A 19,687-nucleotide genomic window follows, 5' to 3' on the forward strand; every position below is an offset into this window, starting at 1 on the left:
TAGAACATTTTCTACGTGCCAGGCACAATATGTAGAATGTTATGTGTAGTCATCCAATTTTCACAAAACCTGATGAAGTCGATTCTATTATTTACATTTTCCAGAGCAGAAAGTTGAAGTTTAGAGAGATGAAGTGGCCTGCCTCAAATCATCATACAGGCAGGAGACAGGATTCAAAACAAAGTTTATCTGGCCCCAGTCCCGTGTTTCCCGTACAGAAGAACGAGGCTAAACCAGCAGAAATGGAGGGTGGAACAAAATAGACGCAAGACCATTTAAAATATAACTTTTGTTATAATCGGTTATTTCATTTTATTGCTTATTATAAACACTTTGGACATAGCAAATACATTAGTTTTTAAATAACCATAATTCAAAGCTTTCACATCATATACTATTTCCCCCCAAGATATGTCATCTATGAAAATAATCAGTGAACTCCAAAAGTCTATACTGATATTGTGCACATTTACGCGATCGTGACTCTAAATACAAGTAGTAAAAATACTCATCTGATGTAGGTGTGTGGATTTGTGATATGCTTTAAGGGAGGCCATAAAAAAACTCAAAGAAGAGAGATGATGTGGATTGTAATAGCTCCTACGTGGGTATGTTTGCAGAACATAGAAGGTATGCACAATAAACATTTATTGACAGTGAAGATGATGAGAATTCAATTTCTGCTGGACTTTTCTCTCCATTTTTTCTTAAGTGCATTGGGAAACATCATTCTGAATGTCACAGAGGCTCTGGCACTTTGAATTGTGTAGCTACAGTGTAATTGGGTCTGATCGCACTTGCAGAAGGGAGATAAATTAAAGCATATGCACTGTTAAAATTGTGCTAAAATCTCATTTACTAGGATGGACTGGAATGCTTGAATGCTTTCTGGCTCCATAAAGCAAGAGAATCACCAGTGCCTAAAAATCAAGCAAGTCATTCCAAACAAATCTAGCTTCTAGATTTCACTGGCAGTTAGACGGTATTTCAGTCAGATCGATGTATTTGAAAGTAAAATATGCTACTTATATGAGCTACTGAGTTTCCCAACTACAACTACTGAGTTCCTGAACTTTAACTTTTACTTTAAGACATTTCTTTTGGTTGTTTTATTCAGCAAAATCCTTAGCATCATTTTGGGATTTCACTGAATTGTGCTGATGACGTTGGATTAAACATTTTAGATTTAATTGAAAAGTGACAAATATAATCATCGATTCCCAGTAGTTTCTCAATGTACAATTTTAAATACATGAAAGGACCCTCATAAAAATAGAAATGTTAATTAAGGTCACTGGCAACAAAGTATGGCATATTGGAATTATTTATTAAAAACTTTTACACCTAAAGGTAGGCACTTCATAAAATATGGATTTTGGCAAAAGGCAACAGTTTGATGTCAATATCTTACTTTTCCATTAACTGTATAACTTTTTCAAGAGAATAGATTATTAAGATATTACAAGAACAATAGAAATTTGTCTAAGCTGCATGTGAGTGGAGTTACACAGAACAGAATCCAAACTTCATTTTTCCCTCTTCTTTTTGTAAACTTTTGTATATCTTCCTGGTTGAGTTTTGAAATTGTACTCCCTGATGTAAAATCCCATGGGATTCTGGCTTCTCATCTTTTAATCTGAAATGAAGTATTTGTTGCTTGTGGAACTTGGTAAATTTTTTTTTCACAGTTGGAATAACCTTTATCATAATACACTAAATAAAATCAGATGATTTTTAGGCGGCAGTATCTAGCATTGAAGAGTTCTTGGCTTCAAGCAGCTGTTAAGTCCTTTTGATTGTTTTAAGTCTCAAATTAGATAGATTCAACTATCTCTGTTATTGTCATTCTTGATGGCATAGAAATTCACCTCACATCTCCCTAAAACATGAGCAGAGCTTTGGGGGCCCATTGAACCCATCTACCATTTAATTTAGCTCTCCCTTCTCGAGCATGTCTCTACCAGGTAGTCAAGCCAGGTTCTGTTTGGAGTCTTGGTGATAGGGAGCTTCACAAAGCAATCTAGTCAGTACGAAAGCTTCAGCAGCCCTTTCTTATACTAAAACCAAAGTTCTCTTCCTATAACTTCCATCTAGTGTTTCCAACAGTATAAGGCACAGAGTAGGCTTTCAAGCACTCGATCTGCATTTGTTGATGAACGAAAAAACTGAACAATTCTAGTTCTGACTTTTAAAGCTACAGAGTATAGTTGTTCCCTTATGTAGTCCAGGTTATCCTCTTGTCTTACATAAATCTTCTCTTTTTCAGGATCAATACAATATTGCAATTTCCTTCATTTGTTCCTTAAGCAACATGAATTTCCGATGTTTTGTCTATCCGTTACTCTTCTCTGAGTGTGCTTATGTTGATCAGTAGAACTCTTCAAATGTGGTCCCACGGAACCCAACATAATACCCCAGATGGGATCAGCTCTGAGTAGGGTAGAAACCCTGAATCTCTTCTCTTAGCCTGGACATTCCACTTGACATATTGTCTAACCCAAAAGGGTATTCCTTAGGGCAATCCTTTCCTGTCTGTTTCTGAGTAGAGACATTTTATTCCGGGGGAGATCTCTGATTGGCACATATTCTGTTCTGGGAGAAGGAGTACTTCCTTGAATTTCCAGGATACGGAGGGGGTGGAGAACGCTGTGCTGGGGTCGGGGAGTACGGAGGGGGCAAGTCTGCACAGTGTTCCATCTCGTGGTCGTAACTATAGGGGGGTGGTGCCACTGGAAAAGAAAAGGAGAAGGGCATCAGGCATTTAGCAATAACTGAGTGTCCGCTATATTTGAGCCGCTAGGCTGGGTACTTTGGGGGAGGACATAAGTTTTGCTTTCAGTAATCATAGTTTTATCAGGCTGGCGACACACATGTATGAAAGGGCAAGTGCTATACAAAGTGGTGCCGTTGGCCAAAGTATTTAGAATTGGTGGCTTAGGCCAAGTTTCTTGGAAAGATGATGTAGAAGGGGCAGATAGAGAAGGGGCTAAAGGATGATTCAAGTTTGCGCAAAAGCACCAAAGCAAGAGAGAACTTTTGTTCCAAGCAAAAAATACATGGAGGAGAGAAACGGGAAAAGATGATGAGGAATCTGATTGTATCACCATCATGGTGGGCTTTTACAAAATTCTAATCTAAATGGATAACTAATAAGAACCTGCTGTATAAAAAAATAAATTAAATAATTTTTTAAAAAAAATTCTAATTTAATTTAATTTTAAAAAAATTTCATACAATTTTATGGGCTTCCCTAGCAGTCCAGTGGTTTAGACTCTGTGCTTCCAGTGCAGGGGGCATGGGTTCCACCCCTGGTCAGGGAGCTAAGATCCTTCATGCTGTGTGGCACAGCCAAAAAAATTTTTTTTCATATAATTTTTAAAGTTTACACTCCATTTACACTTCTTACAAAATATTGGCTATATTCCCATATTGTATAACATAGGTGTCGGGGAGTGGGAGGTACAAACTATTGGGTGTAAGATAGGCTACGTGGACATTGCACTTTGAATATCACATAAGGAGTGTGTGATATGCAGGCATCAGAGATTTTTTTGAATATGCTAGTGAATATGCTTTAGGAAGGTGACTCTTTCAGCAGTATGGATTCAGGTGGAGCAAAGAACAGGTGAGATGATGTAGTAGCATATGTGAGGGATGATAAGGGACTCACGGAAGTTGGGGGTGGGGATTATAGGAGCACTTGAGCAGCTGAGTGCTTAAGTGATGACTGGGTAGGTGGAAAAGGGGTCGAGAGTAAGAAGGTGTCGAGGTATTGGGTACCTGGTACTGGGCTCCTGTAACTTGGAGGGTCATGGAGCCATTACAGAAATAAGAAAAACAAAAAACAAAAAAACGGAGGACAAACAGGTTTAGAAATGAGGATGGAGAATTTAGTTTTCTAAATCTTATTAGAAAAAGTGTCTTTAATTTTTTAGTGTACTATTATATGTCAGTGTGTTTTAAAATCACATTTAATACATTTGTTATGACTATATATAGACGTCTATTTTGTAGTGCTCTCCATCCCGTCTCCAGGGTTGGAAGAGAGGTACTCCTTGAGCACTCCATGTCTTCAAGAACCAAATCACTTGACAACATCTGAGCACCCTCTCAGCAACCCCCTCTGATGATTTTCCAGTAGTTGATTTGCCATCAAGATCGTGATTCTAGTTGGAAATTGACATGTCTTAATTGCTTACTGTGAATGTAGCCTAAACCACAAGACTAGTGATATAATAATGCAAATAAACAGCCAAGCTTTTACTTCTAGAAGGGGAAGGAAAGAACAAACAACATTTCAACAAACTCATTTCTAAAACTTCTTCTAAATTGTACTCTTACCAATAAGATTATGACAGTATTCTGATCAATAAGCATGTATAAACATAGGGCTTCACCCTATATGCAAACACAAAATTTCTTCTGAATCTCTTTATCTAAAAAATTTATTAAAAACATTAATTTGTATTGGAGTATAGTTGATTCACAGTGCTGTGTTGGTTTCTGCTGTATAGCAAAGTGAATCAGTTATACATATACCCACTCTTTTTTAGATTCTTTTCCCATCTGTATCTCTTTAACTTGGCTGTCTCTACCAGGAGCTTGATGATTTAAACCATCTACTGATCTGCCTGTACTTAGGGATGTGAAGAAGCAGAATTGAGGCACCTGACACAAGAGAAAGATGAGACACAGAACTGGGTGGGATGTCCTCTGAGGGATGCTCTGGTGAGCAAAGGCTTGTTTGCAAGTCTCTTGTGGGCTGAGCAAGCGAAGGGCTCAGAGCAGAGGCCACAGATCTGTGGAGAAGGCAGCTTCTCCACGGCTGCTTTAGACCCGGGGAGGCTGGCCTATTCCAAGCTTTGTTTTCTACAACAAAATGGAATAACTCCTGCCAGAGTCTAAACACACATTCCCTCTGCATTACACCTACTCCTTTGCTTCATTATATCCAAGAGAACTGAGACAAAGAGATTTATAATAAACTTTATCCAAGGCAAGAAATGCAGCCTCCATGTAAAACAGGAAGTTACAGCTGGATTCCCATTGAACTGTTTCTTATAAGCATGTGGGTTCTAAGCTGTTTTTATGATGAAGCTTTTCCTTGCCTCCCACTTGAGAAGCACACACCAGATGATTCTACAGATTGACTCTGCATCCTTCTCTGTCATGAAGCTGTGGTGTGTCTTTATGCTTCAGTAACAAAGCATTTATATTTTTCCATCTGCATAAAAACTGCTGGAGGACATTTCAGGTAGATTCCCTACGGTTTATACAGCTGCATGTTGAGCATGAAAATCTAAGATATGAAACAGTGTTCTTTCATTCATATAGCCTTTGTATTTTGATAAGGTGATAATATAATGCTGAAGAGTGGTATTTGGAGGACTATATCCATAATGAAACAAACACGGCACCTCTTTTATAGTACCAGCTGTGGGAAGACATTTCAAAATAATAATGGTGTAACTGTGGACTGTGCTATCTTTCTTTCTTACAGATAAAAATGTTTCACTAGGAAGTAAACTTTTCAGGGAATCAATTTTAGAATTGCTGATTAACCCTAAGAGGTTTTGTTCTCCCTTAAAGGTCGAATCATCTTTAAAAGATACATGGATGCAGCTGGAGATATGGTGCTTTTGAAATTCTTTCATAACCAATAATTCTAATTCTCTGACTTAAGTAGGGCAAATATGTCATTTATCATGTATGTCAATGTAGTTGTGTAGAATTTTTCAAAATTTAGGGATGCTATGAAATTCATAGGAGGAAGTTAATGTTTTTTTACCCACTCAGGATAACATCTCTAAAACAAATGTAAAGGGAAGGTGCATGGTGTTATAAAAATTGTACAACATTATTTTACAAAATGTGGAAACAGAGGAAAATCATCCATAATTTTGTCACCACAATTTAACAAGCAATATCTTTATATACTCCCTTCTAGTCACTTGTGCTTTTATATCCTTGTAGTCATGTAAAATAGTCTATGCTTTTTCACTCTGTATTGTAACAGTCTTTTTCATTCTGCTACATATTCTTCATGAACTCTATTGTTAACAGCTGTACATTATTCCACTTACCATTCACTTATTTTGAGATTAGCAGTTTTTTATTATTATAAATAGTGGAGTGACAAATGTCTTTCTACATATAGATTGTTTATTACTTTGATTTAGTTTTTTAGAATAAAATTCCAGGAATCAACTAACTGGCTATCATTTAATATTTTGGTAATTTAATAGTGAAAAAATTTCACTATTAAAATATCCCTTAATTTTACATTTCTTTGATAGTTTTACATCTTGTTTATTATTTGTAATTCATATTGTATGTTTTTATGTTTGTTTTGGGCTGATAATTTACAAACTGGAATCTTAATTAGAATTAAGATACAATTAAGATAACAAGATATAAATATGTATGCAAAGTTATTTATCTTTTCTATAGCTTTCTAAAAATAACTTTGTCAAAATGATTAGCTATGGTATTTTTACCTTATTGACATCCTGAAGTTTAAAATTTGTATCTAAGAAAATATATGTGGGTTCTTCATCCTTTTTATCTCTTCTGTATTGTTTCCAAGTTTAAACATTTGTCTTTCAGATATCTGGTTCATAACCAATCTATTTTTGAGTTTTTCCATGTAAATTTATATATTTGGTGCTTCCTTACATCTGTTATTTTACATCAGAGTTTATTTTTTCTAAGTTTTAAATTTTGATTAAGCCAAAGTATTGAAGCATTGCCTCTTAATCCTCACTTTTCATATTGTTTTGTTATCTCTCCTTTAGAGTTTGTGAAATTTTAATCACTTGTTCTGTTCTAATTACCAAGGCATATCTTTTTTTTTTTTTTTTTTTTTTACCAGAAACACCTGATTTTAATTATTATTGATTTTCAGTGGTTTTACTATCTGATAGGACAGGCAAAATTTCATGACTTATTTTTTAACACTTTTTTAAAATTTATTTTTTCAGTTGAGATACAACTGACATAACATTGTGTAAGTTCAAGGGGTACAATGTATTGATTTGATACATTTATATATTGCAATATGATTACCACCTGTTAAATTAATTAAGCAAGGAGGTTATTAGACTGAGGTGGCTCTAATGCCATGGTGTCTATGTAAGCAAACCAAAATCTAAGCTGCAAGTGCCTCAAAGTTATGAAATCAAAACGCTAAGGACAACCAATCACAAACAGCCAACTAGGCTTTTTAGTTAAAGGCTTTTTAGTTAAAGGCTTTAGTTAAAGTTAAAGGAAATCAAATAATTTCCTTTTGTTGCTGGCATGCTTCCTCTGTGTAAGGCAGGGCCCTCCTAACCACTTTGGGTTTGGTGCTGCCCCATTTTTGCTCAAATAAACTCTTCACGATTTTAATATGCCTCAGTTTATCTTTTAACACTTCTTAGCATTAGCTGACACTTCTATCACTCATGACTTATTTTAAAAGACAACTTCTATGAATGACCCAATTTCATTTCTTTTTATGGCTGGGTAATATTCCATTGTGTATATGTACCACATCTTCTTTATCCATTCATCTGTCGATGGACACTTAGGTTGCTTCCATGTCCTGGCTATTGTAAATAGAGCTGCAATGAACATTTTGGTACGTGACTCTTTTTGAATTATGGTTTTCTCAGGGTATATGCCCAGTAGTGGGATTGCTGGGTCATATGATAGTTCTATTTTTAGTTTTTTAAGGAACCTGATGTGGATGAACCTAAAGTCTGTCATACAGACTGAAGTTAAGTCAGAAAGAGAAAAACAAATATCATACACTAATGCATATATGTGGACTCTAGAAAAATGGTACAGACGAACATATTTGCAGGGCAGGAATAGAGACGTAGACGTAGAGAACAGATATGTGGAAACGGGGAGGAAGGGGAGGGTGGGATGAATTGGGAGATTAGGTTTGACATAAATACACTGCCATGTGTAAAATAGCTAGCTAGTGGGAACCTGCTGTATAGCACAAGGAGCTCAGCTCGGTGCTCTGTGATGACATGGGATGGAGGGTGGATGGGTGGGATGGAGGGTGGAGGAGGGAGGTCCAAGAGGTAGGGCATGTGTGTATGCGTATGGCTAATTCACTTCACTGTGCAGCAAACTAACACAACATTGTAAAGCAATTATAGTCCAAAAAAAAAAAAAAAAAAAAAGGACAACTTCTAACATTATTACTAGTAGCAAACCTTCTCCTCACCCTCCTGGCAGGTCCTCCACTGCCTGCCCCTCACCACACAGCACAGCCCTGCCCATCTCTTCCTCTACAATGGCCTGAGATGCACCACCGGAAAGGGTGACATCATTAGAACCTAGCGTCTCCCTTCCTCTCAGATAACATCAGGACACGTCCTGTCACGTTTACATCCCTCTGTCAGCATGAGAAGGACAAGCTCCTAGAGCACCCTTCAGTGTAGATCTTTAGCTCTGGAAGGCTTTACATATCTAATCTAATTAATTTTCCCAACTTTCCCCACCCCCTTCACTGTGCTCAATGGAACACAAAGTCTGTCATCAGAAAAGCCCTTTGTACCCTCATCCTCTTTTCATCCCTTTACATGTTACCCCAGCTTGGAATATAAGGAAGTTCTCCTCCAATTGTGTCTGTTTTCTCAGAGAAGTAACATCAGCTGGAAATTATCTGCTGAGAGAGAGAAAGGCTGAGGGTTTTTTTTTTTTTTTTTTTTTGAGTTTTGAGAAGAGAGAAGAATACATGAGACAGGGAGTGAAAGGGAACATTTGCTTCACCTTTCTAATTTAATTAAAATCTGGTTTTCCATGAGAGGACAGCTTCCTCGGCAGCACTATTAAATCAGAGCTATCCTTTTTCTCCCACATCCTACATTTTATGGGACCAGGAGTTATGCAGGGTGTTCCCTGTGATTCAGCCATTTTTAAACAACGAATTTCCCTCTTTAAAAACCTGAGCTTGAAGTCTGTAAGTCTGTTTCTGTTTTGTAAATAAGTTTATTTGTACCATTTCTTTTTAGATTCCACATATCAGCGATATCATATGATATTTCTCTTTCTCTGACTTACTTCAATCGGTATGACAATCTCTAAGTCCATCCAAAAGAACTTATGGTTACCAGGGGGGAAGGGTGGGGGGAAGGGATAGGCAGGGAGTTTGGGATTGACATGTAAACACTGCTATATTTAAAATAGATAACCAACAGGGAACTACTGTATAGCACAAGGAACTCTGCTCAGTATTCTGTAACAACCTAAATGGGAAAAGAATTTGAAAAAGAATAGATACATGTATATGTATAACTGAATCACTTTGCTGTACACCTGAAACTAACATATTGTTAATCAACTATACTCCAATATAAAATTAAAAGTTAAAAAATGAACACAAAAACCTTAGTTCTTTTGTAGCATATGCCATGAGATTCTGCTACTTTCTACTCCTCCTTGTTATCTATATCTGTGGTTCTCTCTACCCCAAAATCTCACTTATTGAAGATTTAGTATCAAGCCCATTACTCTTCTCTGCATCACAACTTCGGTTATCATTCTAGGTGATTTCAACATCCACTTGCTGAAATAAATTTCTAGCTCCAAGATGGAGCCACTTCTGCCTGGGTTGCCACATCAGCAAGCTGAAGCTTAGGTAACTTTCACGTCATTGAAAAGCTCCACTTGATGAGAAACTCAGTATATCCAGTCACCTAATCAATCCCCAAATGCCAAGCCAACTCTGGGCTCTATACTTAACTTCCTGGTTCCTTCTCACCCCAAACAAGGCTGCCTCCGTGGCCCCAGTCAATCAGATAGTTTCTATTTTTCTCTTCTTCGTTCTTTACTCTTCACCTTATAAAAGATTCCTGCCTTCTGTCCATTTTACTATTCTCCCCATGAAGACTTTTTGATTCATGAAGTTTGCATCACCTAAATTGTCTTCTTTAATCCGTTTTTAACACATGTAACCCTGCCTCTCAGTCCTTTGGGCCTTTTGCCTTCAAAAATCTTTTTCTCACCCTTACTGTAACCAATTATGGTGCCATTTTGTAACTATGACCACCCACTTATCTTTCTAGAATATACATCCCAATACATCTTGGACCTCACCTGGATTTCTGATTTACTGATGGCATTAAAAAAATTAATTTAAACTGATGTCACCTCTTTCCTGTCTTCATGTCTTTCTTCATTCAGCTTAGATTTACGGTCCATCACAAAAATTATTCCTTTGCATCTATCATCAACTTTCTCATCTCTTTCTCTCCCCATTGCTTGACAAAGCTCCAGTCCAGCATTTTGGCTACCCCAGATCTGTATCTAGGAGCTTAATATACTTAGAGCAAAATGAACAGTCATGCTGACTCATCTCACTTCAAATGCACGACCACATTCTTAAGTGTGGAGGCCCTTGGCATTGCTTGGAAATTGTGCATTAGGCATTTCACCACCCCTCCATTCTCTGAGATTACCCTTTCATGCTTTTTTCTTTCTCCTTAGCTACAAACACCTCCTCAAGCCACTTGCAGTGTAAGACTTGCTTCTTATTTCACTAAGAAAATGGATACAATCAGAAGAGACCATCTTCATATCACCAAATCCTTTGAGTGCATGTGTCTTTTCATGTTCAGTATATATACTAATATGATTGCCCTCAATTGTGAATTCAATGATGCAAATGGAGTTTGGATTCCTTTAAAAAAATATTTATTTATTTACTTTTGTCTGCGTTGGGTCTTCATTGCTGCACGCAGGCTTTCTCTAGTTGTGGTGAGTGGGGACTACTCTTCATTGTGGTGTGTGGGCTTCTCATTGCAATGGCTTCTCTTGTTGCACAGCGCGGGCTTCAGTAGTTGTGGCATGCGGCTTCGGTAGTTGTGGCTTGTGGGCTGTGGAGCACAGGCTCAGTAATTGTGGTGCACGGGCTTAATTGCTCTGTGCATGTGGAATCTTCCTGGCCCAGGGCTTGAACCCGTGTCCCCTGCATTGGCAGGTGGATTCTTAACTACTGCGCCACCAGGGAAGCCCTTTGGTTTCTTAATGAAATATTTCCAAGAGATTTGAAAGAATACAAGCCAGCTATTTTATAGAATGTTCCTCAGCTTGGGTTTGTCAGATAATTTCTCATGTTAAGATTCAAGCTATGAGCTTCTGGCCAGTACACTACACACGTGAAATTGTACGATCGTCAAAGTAACACCCAAAGGTGCAAGATGTACATCTGTCCCACTTTGTTGATATTAATTTTTACTTCCTCGTCAAGATGTTGTCTGGTTTCTCCACTATGTAGTTACTATTATTCCCCTTGTAAATAATGAGAAATCTGGAGGTAGACAGGTTGAGAGTATGCAAATATCCTGTTCCTCAGCAATGTGTCCCCCAGATTTAGCATCAATTGATGAATCTTGTTCTAAATTTTTCTTATGATGGTTTTAAATGATGATTTTTTTCCAGTTCCACAACTTCTTTCTACATGCATCTTTTGGCATTTTTCTGTTATCAAGAAACTCAAATCCTCTTCATTGTTTATCTATCTATCTCTCTATCTGTCTATCTATCTATCTAAATTCATCATCATCATCATCATCTATCTGTCTATTTGTCTGTCTATCATCAATCAATCAATCTATCATCTACCTACCTAGCTACCTACCATTAGGGATTCAATAATGTACTTCATGGCATTTGATTTTTATATATTTGCCAGGCCTTTTCTTCTGTTCTTTCTGCATTATTTTCCTTCAGATGTGTGTCATCCAAACCCATTTTAAAAAAAGAGTTAATATAATCACTTTCTTTTGTTTATACTGAAGTTCTGGAAAGTAGGGGAAACGTAAGACTTGACAAATAATTCTTGTTTTCACACTGATGGTTTTAAAAATAGTTGTCATTAAACAGGACACAGTTCATGCCACCCAACATGGCAGGAGTAAAAAACTATTTCAGTTGGCCACTGTCCAACAATACGTTGGGTGTGGCAGATTACCTGTTCTTGGTAATCTCCTCCCAGTGCAGAGTAATGTTTGCTGTAGGGTTCCCCACTGAGTGCTTTCACCAAGGGATGAGATAACCTTGACTAAATTATTTTCTACCCATTTATGTGGCCTTCAGGCTATAAGACTATTCAATAACTTGAGTGATTATTCAATTAGCACAGGGTTAATTAATTAATGTGGGTAAAATTATTTTTTATTTCCATAGATGAAAGGTTTTGAAAAGCAGTCAATACTACTCTGTGTTGTTTCCTGATCCTTTAAGCAAAAGCTTAATTAGGGACTTTGAGAAGGAAATGAGAAATAATCAAGCAAATCATGTTTTCCACGACCTAGTCTTTTGTAGTGAAAATGTTTCCACCATAAGGTTTACGATGTTTTTTTTTGCATTATTCAGTTCCCAGAACAATGCACTTACTGAAAATGCAACATGGTGCTGTGATCTGCCAGTATAAATAACGCTACTAGAATAAAGTTTTTGAAAACCTGTTTCCATGTACAAAATAGAAACCTCAGACCCCAGAAAACACAAGGCAACACATTAAAATATTTTGCATTTTCTAGTCTAGTTTTATAAAAAATATTTTAAAAATTAATTTTAACTACACTTTTTGATCAAGAAAAGTGAATCTGGAGCTTTATGTACAGAGTGCTTCTCCTCATCTTCTCTCCAATTAATGTCTCTGTCAGACTCTCCTCTTCTTCTCTTGGGTTATGGATTGGCCAGGTGAAAATAGGCAGATACGAAGAATAAAAAATAACTCCCCCTATTTTTTCCTTATATCATAATTTTAACATTGTTATATTAACCCTAACGATATTCTTAGTAAGTTGGAAAGATTCAAAATAGTGAATTGCTTTTGTAGTGAGTAAAAGCTATACATTCCAGGGTGGAATTGAAGGTAAAATTTCTAGGCATCGATATAATTAAATCAGATTTTGTCATGATATTCATTCGTTCAGCCATGTCTTCTGAGTACCCGTTACATGCTAGTTCCAGTCTTGTATGCTTAGGATTGAGTGGTGAATAAACTTGACAACAATCCCTGCCCCATGGAGCTAATGTTCCCGAAAGAGGGGATAGACAATAAATAATAAACTTAACCATTAGGTGAACAACGTGGTATCTTAGAAGATTAAAAGAAGCACTCTGGACAAAAAGTAGAGTAAGGAGGATTGGGGTGCTATGGGGGAGGGACACATTACAGTCTTAAGTAGGGTGATCAGGGAAGGCCTCATTCAGAAAGTGACCTTTGACAAAGACTTGAATTAAGTGAGGGAGTCAGTGTTCTAGGCAAACCTAGATGGGAGTGTGCCCTGTATGTTCACAGCACAGCAAGAAAAAAGTATGAGTGGAGCCAGGTGGCAAGAGGGTGAGTAGAGGAAGTGAGGTCAGAGAAATAAAAGAGAGGGGCTAATTCATGCATGGCTTTGCAGGCCTTGGTAAAGAATTTGTCTTTTACTCTGGATAAAATGAGAAACCACTGGCTTTAAGTCTTCCCCTGGGGGAAATGGGGAGCCAGTGGGAAAATTTTGAGCAGAGAAGTGATATGATTTGACATTTACTCATCTTAAATGTATTCAGTTTGCTACTGTGTTTGGAATAGACCCCTGGGAGGCACCAGTGGTTGCTGGCAGAGCAGTTAGGATGTTTTCACAGGAATGAGTAGGAGAGCTGATGGTGGCTCCCACCAGAGAAGGAACAGTGAGAAGTAGTCAGATACTCTTATATTTTGAAGATGGAGCTGAGAAGTGTTCCTGTTAGACTGCATGTAGATGTCAGGGAAAGAGAGGAGTCCAGGATGACGCCAAGGTCTTTGGCCTGAGCTGCTGGGAGGCTGGAGATGCCATCAACTGAGATAGTGAGTGGTGAGTGGAGGAGGCTTTGGGGGAATGCTCAGGAGTACAGCTTTAGACCTGTTAAATTTGACATATATCAATCAGACATCCAAGCATAGATGTTCGACGGGCAGTGGGCTCAAATGAGTCTGAAATTCAGGGAAGAGGTTTGGAAAAGAGATATATTACTTTGGGAGGCATTTAGCATATAAATGGTACTTAATACCATGAGGCCAAATGATAGAACCAAAGAAGTAAGCGTTGATACAGGATAGAAGAAGACACAAGAGTGAGCCTTGAAGCAGTCTAACATGGAGATATTGGAGAAGAGGGAGAATGCACAGAAGAGGACAGGGGAAATGATTGTACTGACAGTCATCTGAAATTTGCTCCCTCAAGCTGAAGAGGGTAGGGAAAAAGTTAAGAGAGGAGAGACGTTACTAGGGAATTGACACTCAGGGCAGACTGGATGTAGAAGCTACCTTATTCCTTTCCTATAGGGACTGAGAGAGAGGACATGAGTATGCATAGAAAATTCTCTTCCTAAGGATTTGTTAAGTGTAGAACTTGACTCCTTTTCATGTATCAAATTATATATATACAGATTGACTTAAAAATGCTATTGAAATCAAGGCAAAACGCAGCACTTTGTTTATGTGTTCAATATATTCATATGTGGAACGTCTAGTAAATTCTCAAGAAATACTTGTCAAATTATTAATAAATTACTTTTTTGCTGATAATTTTAATATTATGTTAAGACTGTTTTCTTTGCATAAGGGGGATACATAAAAACTTTCTTCAATATTTTTTCTCAAGACATACATACCAATTGAATCAGATGCCAGTTGATTCAGCCATGTAACATTCTTTCTCTATAATTATTTGTCAGAACTCACTAGCAAATAGACACAGTGGGTGTGAATTGTCTATTTCTCTTAACTATGGCTGATTGGCAACTGTAGTCAATAAGACAACCACTGAAAATATGAATGCATTCGAATAGGAGGTAGATTTTATTATGTGGATCTAAATAATCTCCATTGAAAGTTAGAGCTTCAATCTACATTAATTTAGAAATATCCTACATTCTTGGAGATTATTCCAGTGAGAGTCTTCTACCTCAGGAGTACAGCATAACTAACAAATCTGACTCTTCCTTCAGAAAGAGTAAGCAGTTTTGCTTACCAGGGTAGGAGGAGATGGCATTGATGTGGGTGGTCCTGATGACGCCCACCCGTGTCCCACGGTTGTTTTTCATGCACATGCAGATACATATGGCAATTCCAGCAATGACCCCCATGATGAATACGATTCCAAATACTATGCCAGCAATTGCTGTGCCCCTAAAAAGGAAAAGCAGAAGTACATTTATTGAAAAGGCTCATAAAGATTCCTCAGCCTTTCAACTATAGTTCCATGACTACATGACAAGTGCCCCTTTAAATATGTTCTTAAGGATAATGTTAAAAAACACTCATGTTGGGCTTGCCTGGTGGCGCAGTGGTTGAGAATCTGCCTGCCGATGCAGGGGACACGGGTTCATGCCCCGGTCCGGGAAGATCCCACGTGCCGCGGAGCGGCTGGGCCCGTGAGCCATGGCCGCTGAGCCTGACCGTCCGGAACCTGTGCTCCGCAACGGAAGAGGCCACAACAGTGAGAGGCCCGCGTACCGCAAAAACACACACACACACACACACACACACAAAAACCCCACTCATGTTTTTCAGTTCTTGAAACCATTCCATAAGTTAATAATTTCCTTTGCAGCATTTTCTCTGTTTCTCTTTCTGAAAGCCTATTCTGAAATAAACCTCTGAGCCTCCTGGATAACTTCTCTAATTTTTCCTGTCTCTGTTTTCTTGAACTACTTTCTGGGGAATTCCATTGACTTTATCTTCCAAACTTTTATTGAACTTGTAAATTTCAGCTATCATATTTTTAACTTCCACGTGCTCTATCTTATCCTTTATTGCAACACCTGTTTTATAGTGTCCTTTTTTTGCTTTTATGGATGTAATTTCTTCTATTAATCTCTAACAGTACTCATGACATATTCTTTGAAACTTTATCTGTTTTTTGTGTTTCCTCTGTCCTGTCTAGGCTTCTTCTTCTTTTTTTTTTTTTTTTTGGTATGCGGGCCTCTCACTGTTGTGGCCTCTCCCGTTGCGGAGCACAGGCTCTGGACGTGCAGGCTCAGCGGCCATGGCTCACGGGCCCAGTCGCTCCGCGGCATGTGGGATCTTCCCGGACCGGGGCACGAACCCGTGTCTCCTGCATCGGCAGGCGGATTCTCAACCACTGCGCCACCAGGGAAGCCCTAGGCTTCTTCTTATTGATTGTTTACCTTAGTCTGTTTCATGTTTGACATTTTCCTTAAATGTCTGGTGATCCCTGAATCTATTCCTAGGTAATAAGCTGCTATTTAGTAATAGCTGGTTGGGAGTTCAGTGTGCAAAGCTAGTATTGGACAGGTGAACACTGCAGTAGAGGATCAACTGAGGCCAGTTTGCATAGTTTTGTTTTTCTTTGTAGCTGTTCATTTTTACTCCTTAAAAGGATCCTCCAGTTTCATACTTGGGGAATATGAACTGGGCTGCCAGTTTCCTGGATTTTATCCATAAGGGTATGGACTTTCACAAAATCCTCCTGCTTTCAGCTCAGAGACTTAGTCTCATTCTGCTATGACAGAGGAGGCTTTCTTCAGTAACAAAATCTTTGTGATTTAAAAGCATGACTTCTAAAGCCAGACTGCCATGGTTCCAACTGTAGCTGGGTAACCTCGGGCAAGTTGCTCAATGCCCCAGTTTGCTTCTTAATGAAATAAAGGTCAGCTTGGTGCTTATCTGCCTCTCCTCCCAAATTTAATGTTATGAAATAACTGTGCTCCTAGATTCATTTGCCACATAAATAAGTTCCTATTCTCAAGTGCTATATGAACATCTGTCCTGTACTTTTCTAGGACAGGTTCATAATCTCTCATCCCAAGCCCTTGGGACTAGATGTGTCTCGTAAGTCAAGAATGTTCAGATTTTGAAAAGGGAACATGCATATACTGTATATTATATGATATTCCCAGGGCCAGCATCCTGAGCATAACACATGTACATTTCTGCAGTAAATGTAGGAATATTAACACTCGTGCATTACATAGAAGCTATAAAAAAAATGCCCCAGGTTCGTTCAGGTTCAGTCTTGCCACCAATTGAGTTGTATGAAACCTTTACTTTTCAGAGTTTTTGAGGACTTCAGAATTGCAGATAAGGGACTGTGGACGTATATTTATACTATTCAGAAGAGATCTTCTCTCTCTGACTTTTCCCTACTCACTTAAAAAAACAGAATACCATTATGCATTCCAACAGACTACTTTAAAATATTCCCACATGCATTTTAACTTTGTTAGTAAATTATGAAAGTAGAACGTGAGACATATTTGGATGGGCTGCTATTAGCAATTAAAGAATGGCAGAGTCTAACAGTTCAATAAATATGTCTTTTCAGGAAAAAAGATTTATCAAAGGTGATAACTTCAAATTTAAAAAACTAAAAGTAATCTGGAAACTTCTTTTTTTACTGTAATTTTCAGGTCTAAATAAGACTAAATTGGAGGACTTAATTTATGTTCCAGAAATAATCAATGGTCTAATTATTCAGGTGTAGAGTTTCCAAAGTATATGTTATGGAAGCTATCAATTTGGGAAATATTTATATTCATTAATTCCTTTTTAAATAGAGAAAAGTAAAAAAATCAGTCACATTTTGTTTTCTTGTTGGCAGCTTCAGCAAAAGTGCCTGCCCTTGTGGTCAATAATGAGGTTGCAACTAATGTGTTAAATGAGGTTTTTGATTAAATCATGATTTTCATGTCCTTGATCCTTTGATACCCATTAGCAATTATACATTAGTTATTTAAGACATGGCAAGTATAAAATGTATAGCATTATTTAGTCTGTTATTAATTTAAAAAATAAGCAGTCATCTTCCAGTATATAAATAACTTGGTTTGGTCAACTGTTGGAAAGAGAGAAGCTATTAAGTTGAGAAATTTGGCATCATAAAATCCTTGAAAAAATTTATTTAGGGAATGTATTTTTTTTGAAAGAATGCATTACAAGGTTTGCATATTTCGAAATAATTATAGATTCAGAGAGGTCCTGTGTATCTTTCACCCAGTTTCCCCCAATGGTTACATCTTAGGTAACTAAAGTACAACATTAAAACCAGGAAATCGGCATTGGTATAAAGTGTGTGTACAGTTCTATGTCATTTTAACACGTGCATAGATCCATGCAACCAGTTCAGCGAGCAAGGTACTATGATAACCCCTGACACCATTCATCTGTTCTCCATTTCTATAAGTTTGTCATTTCAAGAATGTTATACAAATGGAATCGCATAGTACGTGACTTTCTGAAATGCTCTTTTTTCACTCAGCATTATGTCCTTGGAAGCCATACTGGCTTTTCTGTATAGCAATACATTCCTTTTTATTACTGTGTAGTATTCCATGGTATAGATATAACACAGTTTGTTTAACCATTACTTCTTATAGGACATTCTGTTTACTTCCAGTTTTGGCTTTTCCATTTATAAAGCTGTGACGAACAATCATGTACTGGTTTTTATGTGAACATAAGTATTCATTTCTCTGGAATAAATGCCCAGCAGTAAGATCGCTAGGATATATAAGCATATGTTCCGTTTTAAAAGAAATTGCCAAACTATTTTCCAGAGTGACTGTACTATTTTACATTCCCACCAGCAGTACAGGAGAGATCCAGTTTCTATACATCCTTGCCAGCATTTGATATTGTCATTATTTTTTATTTTAGGTGTTTTAATGGGTGTACAGTGATTTCTTTTTGTAATATTAATTTACATTTCCCTTAAGCTAGTGAACATTTTTTCATGAACCGATTTGCCATTTATATGTCTTCTTCAGTGAAATGTCTCATATCTTTTACTCATGTTCTAATTGAATTATCTGTGTTTTTACTGTTGAACTTTTGAGAGTTCTTTGTAAATTCTAGATATGACTCCCTTCTCAGATAAGTAGTTTGTAAATATTTTCTCCCAGCTGGTAGCTTGTCTTTTCATCCTCTTAACAGTCTTTTGCAAGAGTAAAAGTTTTTCATTTTAATGAAGTCCAACTTATCAATTTTTTCTGTTATGAATTGTGCTTTTGTTGTCATGTCTAAGAACTCTTCACCAACCCTTAGTTTCTGAAGGTTTTCTCCTATGTTTCCTTCTAAAATATTTATAGTTTTATGTTTGACATTTAAATCTATCATCCGTTTTTTTTTTTTTGGCTGTACGCAGGCCTCTCACTGTTGTGGCCTCTCCCATTGTGGAGCACAGGCTCCAGACGCGCAGGCTCAGCAGCCATGGCTCACGGGCCCAGCCGCTCCGCGGCATGTGGGATCCCCCCGGACCGGGGCACGAACCCGTGTCCCCTGCATCGGCAGGCGGAATCTCAACCACTGCGCCACCAGGGAAGCCCTATCATCCATTTTGACTTAATTTTGTATATGGTGTCAGGTTTAGATCGAGTTTCATTTATTTTGCCCATTGATAGCCAACTGCTCTGGCACATTTATTGAAGACACTATCCTTCTTTCATTGCACTGCTTTTGCACCTTTGTCAAAAATCAGTCGGTCATGCTGTCTGGGAGTATTTTGAGGTTCTGTATATTTTCTTGTTGTTGGATAGGGTGTTTTATAAATGTTGATAAGATTCTGTTGGTTGATGATATTGTTCAGTTCTTCTATATCCTGTTGACTTTCTATCTAGCTTTACTAATTGTTGGTGAGGGATGCTGAAGTTTCCAACTATAATTTTGGATTTGTTTGTTCCTTCTTTCAGTTCTATC

General features: G+C 37.7%; 1 protein-coding gene across 1 annotated transcript in view; it reads right to left on the reverse strand.

Moving 5' to 3' along the window:
* Window positions 1-283: 283 nt before the first annotated feature.
* CYYR1 (cysteine and tyrosine rich 1) overlaps window positions 284-19,687 on the reverse strand; it is a 104,498-nt gene continuing 85,094 nt past the window's right edge. Inside the window, 2 exon segments of the mRNA XM_059065320.2 lie at window positions 284-2,729; window positions 15,003-15,160. Of these exon segments, the coding sequence (XP_058921303.1) occupies window positions 2,554-2,729; window positions 15,003-15,160 (334 nt within the window). The 3' untranslated portion in view covers window positions 284-2,553.

Source organism: Kogia breviceps, chromosome 5, assembly GCF_026419965.1.
Source record: "Kogia breviceps isolate mKogBre1 chromosome 5, mKogBre1 haplotype 1, whole genome shotgun sequence".
Taxonomy (NCBI): domain Eukaryota; kingdom Metazoa; phylum Chordata; class Mammalia; order Artiodactyla; family Physeteridae; genus Kogia; species Kogia breviceps.